The following is a 9,740-nucleotide window of genomic DNA, read 5'->3' on the forward strand; positions in this document are numbered from 1 at the left end:
GTAATTTGGAATTGTATTCCAGGATCCTAGAATACTTCCATTTTTTATTTCAGGTTGGATATGAAGCGTTTGAGGGTTTCTAGGACTGCAATTTCAGTGTAGAACAGACAACTTTGATAAGGGCAAATTTTCTTAGATGGAGTAAATAATGCAAACCACATCATCTCTCTGTGTGTACTGAAGTTGATGCACTGAAGACTCAGCCACGTTACAGGAAAACAACTTCAGGAATATGAAGTAAGACCAGCTGCACCCCAGAAGGTTTTAAATTCAGAAATTTAGTCCTTCACAACATCATGTAGCAAGAGGTACAAAATAATGGGCTAGATCCCAGCCTCATTCCAAAACCTGAGAGGCCATGCTTTGGCTGCTCGTGGGAGACAGACAAAAGGTGGCTGAGGCAGCTGATCAGCTCCTGAACAGCACGTAGCTTTAAATCACCACTGACTATAGCACCATATGGGCTCCATGGGGAATGAAACCACCAGGTCATTTTCTTCAGAATCAGAAATCACAACTATATTCTTTAAACAAATAGAGTAGAAGCTCAAAACCTCAAATGTATGAACTTCTACTGCTTTACTTTAACATTTTCCCCAACAAACTACTGCCTATTAAGCTTAGTGTAGTGCTACTGCCTATTTTCTATTTGGCTTGTATTTTATTTCTAAAACATTAAACATTCTGAATAGGTTTTTGCTTCTCCTGTTCTGTGGCAAACACTTTGTTTTCAGAGACAGCCCCTACAGTCCATAGGAGTGCTCAGACAGCTTCTTGCACCTCCAGTCATCCTGCTTTCTAAACTAGCCTAAGTAGCCAACCCAGGTACCTGGAAGTAAAAACAAAAGACAAAAGGTTAAGAGATGCATTTAATGCACCACAGTAGTAAAAATCCTTTCAGAGGCTGGTAATTTAACCATTCTCTGCATTTCCTGAATGTCAGTTTATACTAAAGCATTCCCTTGTATCAACAGCTTTGACACGGAGAGAAAGTAAACGAACAGGTGACAGCAGGGAAAGTGCTAAAAATCTATCATGTTTCTCCCAACTAAGCACTGCAGCAAGACTTGGTCAATGCTCTTCCTCCCCCTTAACCTACACTATGCTGAAGCAGCAAAACAGCCACACGAGCAGAGCACTGTAAATAAAGACTCTTAATACTACCCTGGTATACTGGAAATGGAACGGTCAGAGGCATTCACTAACAAAATGATCATTGGAATCCACACATCAGAACCTTTGTAGAGCACCATATTTCAGAAAGATGAAGTGTGTAGCTTGTATTGAAGCTGGAGGCAGAACATTCGTTGTTGGATTTGATGATCAGACTCCCAGTGAGGCTCCTCAATGAATGCAAACACTACTAAACCAGTCCTAAATACATACTGGTTTTATATGGACATGTTGTGAGAGTGAACAAGGAGTTCCTATTACATTGTTTATTGCAGCTTGTCTTGCTCTGCCTTGAGGCATTTGCTTTCAAGGTCATCCTTGTTCTGACCAGCTGGTTCCTCACTCTGTGCAATAGAAATTTCTGACTGGTCTGTCTGTGTGTTGCTATCAGCCAGCTCCTCTGCAGCTGAGGTGGGGCCATGCAACTCCTTCACATGGAGGGTGGGATTGGTCATTTGCTCTGTATCTTGCTGAGAGGCTGGCACGTTGCTGTCTTTGGGAAGCTCAGGGCAGTTGACAGGAGCTATCACCAAGGGAGGCTGAGGTAGGTCCTTCTGTAAATAGAAGATCACAGTCAGAATGATGGAAACAAAGAATTACTGTTACCAGGAGTGATGGTCATATGAGATGAAGGGTAAAGGTTCATCAGAGATTCACAGAATGGTTTGGGCTGGAAGGGACCTTAAAAATCATCTCCATGATCATTCCCTAGCAGTGGACACAGGTACAGTTGCCCTGCCTCTGTTTTATAGCACATAAGGGGATTTTTTCTCCCAGAAATACATATAGCTGCTTTCTGCCTGACTGTTCCTCACTGGGCTCAGACATGCTCTGCTGACTGTGCAGGAACAGGCAAAGAACACTTTAGTTCTTTGTCATTCTCTGGGCTTTCCAACTTTGCTATCAGTGCACAACAATTTTTTCCACAAATATTTTTCCAACAATTAAATTCAGTTCTCTAGAGCAAAGTTGCAAAGGTTATCACAAGTCATTAAAGAACAATATAAAACTGAAGGGGAACCTCTAGCTTGATAGATTTGCCCTTCAAGTAATGATTCAAACTCTATAATCATGCATCATAATAGAAATTATTATTGGGGTGAAGTTAATTTCACTTGTACCACAGTGACACAAAGTGATAATTCACTATATCAAATTGGATTTCTACCTTCACAAGCAGTAGGCTATGAAAAAATATGAAGAAAAAACATTTTATAATATTAAATAAAATCTATCCCTAAACCATTGTATTTTATATAATATTTCAGTGCTACTAAAACCAATACTTTCAGCAGAGATCAAACAAAATCATGGCAGAATCAAGAAGGACAGACAAGGTCTACTTTACTTTTCACTAGCCAAAGTGGCCCTAAACATTAAAAAAAGAAAACTCTGTCAAGGCAAAGAAGTCCATAAAAAAGCAAAGAACCAAGGAAAACAAAAATCTTTGGCTTTGTTGGATAATACTGCAATGTTTTACTCAACTTTAATTCTAGTTAGGTTTTTATAACATTAGTATTTCTTGGAGACACTCATATCAAACTGGTATTCACCGCAAAGCCGCTGCCCGTCCAGAACATTGCCAGCTCCTTCCTCCAGAGAGCCACAGCCAAGCTGGTGAGGAGAGTACAGGGCACCAGGTAGAGGAGGGCAGGCTGCCCCATCTGCATCAGTGCCAAGGCCACGAAGGTCACAAGGAGGCCTATGCCATATGCTGGGAGGAAACAAAAGCAGCAAGCCCCAGTTATTCAGAGAGAACAATGAAATAATGAGCTAGAGGAGCATTCTAACAGGGATTTTTTTTTTTTCAAGTAATATGTAAAATGACATCTTCAGAATTTTTTCAGGCCTCTTTAGACACAAGCATTATATACACAACATAAGCTTGGAGCAGTGATGAACAGAGATCCTGGTGGCTTTTGATGATAACACATTGTGAAAGTTGTGTGATCAACCTAGTCCATACTGTGCAATTAAATCATTACTTGAAGCAGTTTGAGAAAGACTAAATAAAAAAAAAAAATGAAGCATTGTGCCTCATATGGCATTTATGAACTCAACAGCTACAGTCAATTATCTTGACCACTATAACATGTACTTCCTCTTTGACCTGGTTTTGGTTGTTCCTTATCATGCTGCAACATCACTAAAAAATCTCCAAAGCAAGTCAGTTCTGTGTTGTAATTTATTACTTGCTATTTAATTTCTGCATATATTCTCCAAAATTATTAAAGTAGAACAGAAGCAGCTAGGATCTCATATTGTAATTATTCTCAGTGACATCTTCAGAACAATAAAGCTGAATTCAACAGACTTTTCTTTAGGAATCAGATGAAGAAAAACAGTGAAGTGCTGAAGCATGTCCAAGGAAGGTCAACTGAGCAGGTGAAGGGTCTAGAGCACAAGAGAGAGAAGCTGCTTCTGGAGAGAAGCAGCTGAGAAAGCAGGGGTTGCTGAGTCTGAAGAAAAGCAGGCCTCAGGAGAGACCTTCTGGCTCTCAACTCCATGAAAGGAGGCTGGAGCCAGGTGGGGGTCAGGCTCTGCTCCCAAGAAAAACTGATACAAGAGGAAATGGCCTCAAGTTGCACCAGAGGAGGTTTAGGTTGGACATTAGGAAGGATTTCTTCACTGAAAAGGTTGTCAAGGCCTGTCCCAGGCTGCCCAGGGCAGTGATGGAGTCCCCATCCCTGGAGGGATTTCAAAGCCATGTAGATGTGGTGCTGAGGGACATGGTTTAGTGGTGGGCCTGGCACTGCTGCTCTAACTCAGTAGTTAACAGTTGGACTTGATGATCTTCCAACGTAAAGGACTCCATGATTAGAATACTCATCTTTTTACAGTTCTTAAAAAAAGTGTGGGTTTTTTTTTCCTCAGGGCATATTATGTTATTGGTGAGAGTTCCTTATATCTACTTGAAATATTTCTTCTTGTGACTTAAATCCATTTCCTTATATATAACCCCTGCACACCTGGAAGAAGAGTCTGTCTTGTCCTCACGTGAGGAGAAGAACCTCCTCTCTTCTTTGGAAATCATGTGCTCCAGTCCTCAGCCATCTTCTCTGCCTCCAGTGGATTTACTCCACTGTGTCAAAGTCTGCCTTGCACCAGGGATCCTGGTTCAGACTCAGTGTTAACTGCCAAATTGAGGGGAATAATCACTTCTCTCATGCTGCTGACCTGACCTTGCTAACACAGCCCTGTATGTGCTTAGCTGCCATTGCTCCAAAAATACACTGCTGACTCTTACTAACAATAGAACATTTTTCAATTGATTTCTGCAAATGTTTTTAAAAGTACCAGGTAAAACAGTTTCTTTCAAATGTATCCAAACGGAAATTACTTAATATTTGGTACACTGAAATAACAGCATCTCTCTAACCCTTCTAGAAGTCTCCAGGAACCTAGCTACTTTTTTCCAAACAATTCTACAGCAGTTTTTAATGAACATTTTCATTACAATGACTGCATAAAGACTTTGTAACAAAGCCAACAGAAATCTGTAAGATCCTATTGATCAGTCATCCTTAAGTCCATGGCATGTATCTCTGTGGATTCCACAAACCAAAGAGAACTAATTTAGAGGTGTTAGAGCCATCATAACACATTTCATTTCATCACAGATCATGGATTTTTAGAATACACAAAAAGTTAAGAACAAATTCAAAGGAAGATAGCCTTGAACTTGAATCATCACATGCAATGAGCTCCAAAGATTTGTGAATCAAGAAACCAGAATGAGTGGCTGTGTATAAAGATGGTGTAGATGTAAGGGTTACAGTGAGACAAACTATGGTAACAAGCAGCTCTCCCTACCCATGGCAGACAAAGCAGCTCAGGAGAGTTACATCAGGTAACTTGGTGATGGAAGGTCTAGCCTTAAAAGTACTTTGATAAAATATTTCTGTTTAATAATAAAAGGAGAATAAGAATAAAACCCCCAAACTGTGTAACATGAGATGGATGGGATGCTTCAAAGGGAGCAGCTCCTGCAGGTGTTGTGTCCAGGCACCACTGCTGTACATACCTATTGTGCAGGCTACAAAATAGACCCTGGACGACTGCACCTGGATATCAAATCTGTGGCAATAGGCCACCAGTAAGCCTAGGAAAGGAAAGAACAATTACAAAATGCTTCCAACCCATCCATGTATTAAGATATAAAAAACCCATCAAAATTATCTAAGAACTTTTAAGATTTATTTTTGGTTTTTAATCCCAACAGGTAGTTGAGCATGTCAGTGCTTAAGTACTGTGACAGCATCATCCAGGAGGCTGCACAGCTTACAAAACAGTTAGAAGATAATATAAACCCAGCACAACAGAATCACTCCAATAATAAAATTAACACCTACACATACACTCAGAAGAAAACATCATCCCATCCCTAACAAACAGCTGCAAAAAGTGTTCGCAGTGAGAATAAAGGTAAGGTCACCCCTTCCAGCTCCTAGTAAGCACAGCAGAAGTTAATGACTCTGCCTGTTACAGGCTGGGGGGGAGGATGGGACACCCTCCTCCTTTTTGGGAGGATTTTCCCCAAAGAAATCTGAAAGTCAGAAATTGCTGTTCTTTTTTTCCCCACCTACAGTGGTGCCAGGCATACTTCTACATACTGCCTGAAGTCAAATTTGAGAGGTGTGGTAGAAACACTGGATGTTATGTCACTAAATTTATGAACTTTTGAGTGGTCAGGTATGTGGATACTCAAATCATGTGCAAATTGACAAATAATTTCCTCTGTTAAAGATGTTTCATGCAATTAGTTGCAAATCGTTACATAATGTTTATACTATAAAATTAGTTGCTAAATCAACTCTTGAGATTTCTCCACATTTCTTGACATAACTGCATGTGAAACCAAACTGTAAGATTAATTTGCAATTAACTTCTTATGGAAAAATTGAACAGTGGAGGAAAAAAAACAACAACAAAATACACTCACAAATTGATCAGGTTTATCGTAGTCAGATCAAACTTCCCACTTGAGGCATAAGTACAAGAGGAGTAAACTACTATGACAGTGCAACAAGTAAAATTCTTAACGTGCTGTACAAGAAATACCTGGAACTAAAATGTCTCCAAATCCTAGGAGAGAAAAAGGTCTGTCACACAGAGCCAGCGGGGAGGAGTTGAGTCGTGGAACCTTCAGGACCATTGGGAGCTTGGGATGAGAGAGACACACGCCTGTGAGAAGGTGCCAGTGTGCAGAGAAAACATCCACCAGAACTTGCTCCTGGTGCCTGAAACTGCAGACGTCCAACAGAGCAAATGTATGGGTCTTTACCTTACAAATCCTTATACTGAAAATCTTTTATTATTATTAATGACAGCTAATGATGTATTTAAGATGGGAGTGATGAAATACTTTCTAAAAACAAACAGCCAAGACAACTCTGCATGACAAACACTATCTATCTATCTATCAATCTGTCTGTCTGTCTGTCTCTCTATCTCAAGATACTATTTGTTCCTAAGTCCTCACATGCAGCAGGGTATCAACTCTGCTTTAACTGCAGGAACACAAAAAATTCAGGTAAGCTGCCACACGCCTAAGAAATAACCATTTATATTTCATTCTACTTGTTGCAATGTCTCAAAAGAGTAAAGATTTGAATAATTTTAAAACATAATTTTTCAAATAACTTTAAAGACTCCCCCCCCCCCAAGTTTTCCTGTTTATCCCATAATTTGCAGTGCTGAGGCACATTCCAGCAAGGTTCATTGCAAACACAGATTCTCTTCAATACAATGTGCTAAAGAAACTAAATTTTGTCTTGACTTCTGTCAGTGCCAGAGTAACTTTATCTGTTTATACCATCATTGTTTTCTACAATTCCATAAAACTGAAACTAAAGGGGTACCAAAGACTAAAACATAAGTTATTGCTGAAGAGAGCTAATATCCTAAAATTAACAAAACCAGCTTTCTTAGAGATTAACTTCTTAATGAGATGCACAGTGCAAAGCAAATCCCTCCTACATCTCATGAACTTTCCTCCTCAAATCAGGCACATCACGTTGTACAGCTCAGTGCATTCAGCTGGCTGCTGTCAAAGGGGACAGATCCACTCAACACTGACTCCTGCTCCTTCTCCAGTTTGTGTTTCCCTCCTTTGCCTACAGCCTCAGCTTTTCATAAAGCAATAACCAAAATGGGAGAGGAGAGGGAAGAGAGACTCACCATGGAAGTTTTATCTCCTTAGCCAAAAATGGACATGCTTCATTAGCAATAAGTTATATTTACAAATGTGGTCACACTTTAGTGAGCTGAGCTAGCCAGCTTCCTTGTACTGGAACCCTCTTAAAGCAAGATAAGGGAAGGCCAAAGCTGTTGTGATGAACCACTACAAGTCTGTCTTGCCTCTTTGTATTTGAGGTAGATTTCCAAATTGCTCAGGGGTGCTTATTTCCACATTAAATTTTCAGACTGGCACCTCCACTTCAGCTTTGTGGCCTTCAAATTTTAGAGAAGTTGAGGGTGCAGCAGCTGTGAGTTAGTGCTTTATTTTCAGGTTACAAGCAGTACCTTCTCATGGGTGGCAGAATCAGATGGGCCTGCAGCCACCTCCACCATTATACTCTCCCCAGTCTAAAGAAAAAAAGGAGAGAACTGTAAATCAGTGCTTCACTCAGCAGCTCTGGGAATCGTTTAGGAACCCAGAAAACAGGTCATTACACATTGCTCTGGGAGCAGCAGGCACTAGGGAGGTATTTTACTTACCTTTGTTAGAAAAGGTGTGATAAATACAAAGAACACATCATACACAAAAAGAACCAGGAGGAGCAACGTACAACCCTGAGGGAAGAGACATGGTACTTGGTGTTTACAGGTATGTATTAGCAAACAGTGAAGAATTAATAATTGGCAATCCAAGATTATTCCAGGCAAAAGTTAACAAGGACTAAACCAAGTCACATATGTATTTTTTTTCTTAATTCCTAAATATTTCAGATGAAGGAATTTGGTCTCGCATGCACCATACTGAAGAAAGTAATTCTTAGACACAAAATTACATGTTAGTCCCTCAAATTCTTTATCATGTAAAACATGGAAATAGTGTTGTTTTAAACTGTTATGAAATCTTAAGAAATTCTGCATTTTCTCTGGAGGATGCTATGCATAGCTTGCAGCAGCATCCACACTACTTTGACCAATCTGTACAAGGAAACAAAAGTTACAGGTGAAGAGAACTCGAAACAGAATTGAAAGAACTGCCCTTGAGGCAACTAAAGGACCAATACTGATTGTTATCCTAGAATGCTGCCAAGTTCTAGAAGATGTGAAAAAACACCAGAATCAGTTGTGCATCAAATTTGAAAAAGAAAATCCCCAACAAAACACCACAAAAAAATCCCCACAAGTGAGTGTGTGGTGTTTGATTTACCAGCAGTCAATGCTCTACAGAACTTTACATTCCCCAACACTGTGCATAAAATCCATATGCCACTTGGGGGTCCACATTATACTTATTAGGTCACTCTTTTGCAAGCTACGTATCAGTGGAAATGACTTTCCAAGCCAAGGTACCCCATTCTAAGTGGCTCCTCTGTCCAACTCTACACAGGCACACATCCTCTTTGGACACCTGAGCAGCTTCCATACCTTAAACGTAGGCAGGCGAATTGTTTTCAGCATGTACAGACAGAAGGCAATTCCCAAAGCATCTTGCAGCACCCAGGCCCACCTAAAGAAAGAGCAGAGCAACATTTTTTCCAGGGAACAATAGGAGAGCCAAACCACCACGCTGTGTCCTCACTAAGGACCTGCTTAGGACAAAAAACTGTATTAAAGGTACTGGCCTGAAACCGACATTGCTGTCAGTGTGGATCTGCACATGGGCAGTTGTGCTTGACCCACCTGACAACCTTCTAGAATGAAATCACTGGCTTGGTAGATGAGGGAAGAGCTGTGGGGATATTGTCTGTCTAGGCTTCAGTAAGGCCTTGTACCAGCAATCTCCCACAAGATTCTCACAGAGAAACTGAGGAGGCACAGGCTAGATGAGCAGACAGGGAGGTGGATTGAGAGCTGGCTGAATGAGGCCCGTGGGTACCAGAACAGAAGTGCTGCTGTCCTCTGCTCACAGTGGCTGTGACCCCCTTGTGTGCTGAGGCAGCCTACAGCTGGGACTGCTTCTTGATGGCGTTTTGCAGGCTTGGCACAGGAGTACCAATGCTCTTTGCTTTACTCTTCACTGCTAGGACCAAAGAGAAGGAGCATTTCAGATACAAAGCACTAAAGTTTCCCTAAAATTGCTAAGGTCCAGATGCAGATGAGAGATCATGCTGTTGTGAGCAATACCTATACATGGAGCTTTGTGCCAGACACTCAGAGCCACTCCAGCTTTGGGGGAGAAAATTGATTTCCTAGTCCTAAATATCCCAGGTTGGAAGAGCTCTGTTGTACTTCTGTACTCCTCAGTCTGACACTCCTCTAACAGGTGTTTCAGAGTTGATGCTTCCTGGGTCTACGAGCTCTGTCAGTGAAGAGCAGCAGCCAAACCTTCCCTCTGCTGCCACACCACACACCAGAGATCCAAAGTGACAGACAACCAGAGGAGGCACAAG

At 41.0% G+C, this 9,740-nt stretch overlaps 1 protein-coding gene across 1 annotated transcript in view; it reads right to left on the reverse strand.

The window, feature by feature from the left end:
* Positions 1–1,424: 1,424 nt before the first annotated feature.
* The window catches only part of SPPL2B (signal peptide peptidase like 2B), a gene marked incomplete at its 5' end in the record, with an annotated part of 22,002 nt that continues 13,686 nt past the window's right edge, over positions 1,425–9,740 (reverse strand). Inside the window, 7 exons of the mRNA XM_008944775.1 lie at positions 1,425–1,727; positions 2,659–2,887; positions 5,198–5,275; positions 6,235–6,334; positions 7,699–7,761; positions 7,894–7,968; positions 8,776–8,857. Of these exons, the coding sequence (XP_008943023.1) occupies positions 2,706–2,887; positions 5,198–5,275; positions 6,235–6,334; positions 7,699–7,761; positions 7,894–7,968; positions 8,776–8,857 (580 nt within the window). The remainder of the gene's footprint in view (positions 1,728–2,658; positions 2,888–5,197; positions 5,276–6,234; positions 6,335–7,698; positions 7,762–7,893; positions 7,969–8,775; positions 8,858–9,740) is intronic.

This window comes from Merops nubicus, unplaced genomic scaffold (genome assembly GCF_000691845.1).
Source record: "Merops nubicus isolate BGI_N331 unplaced genomic scaffold, ASM69184v1 scaffold14747, whole genome shotgun sequence".
NCBI classification, from domain to species: Eukaryota; Metazoa; Chordata; class Aves; order Coraciiformes; family Meropidae; genus Merops; species Merops nubicus.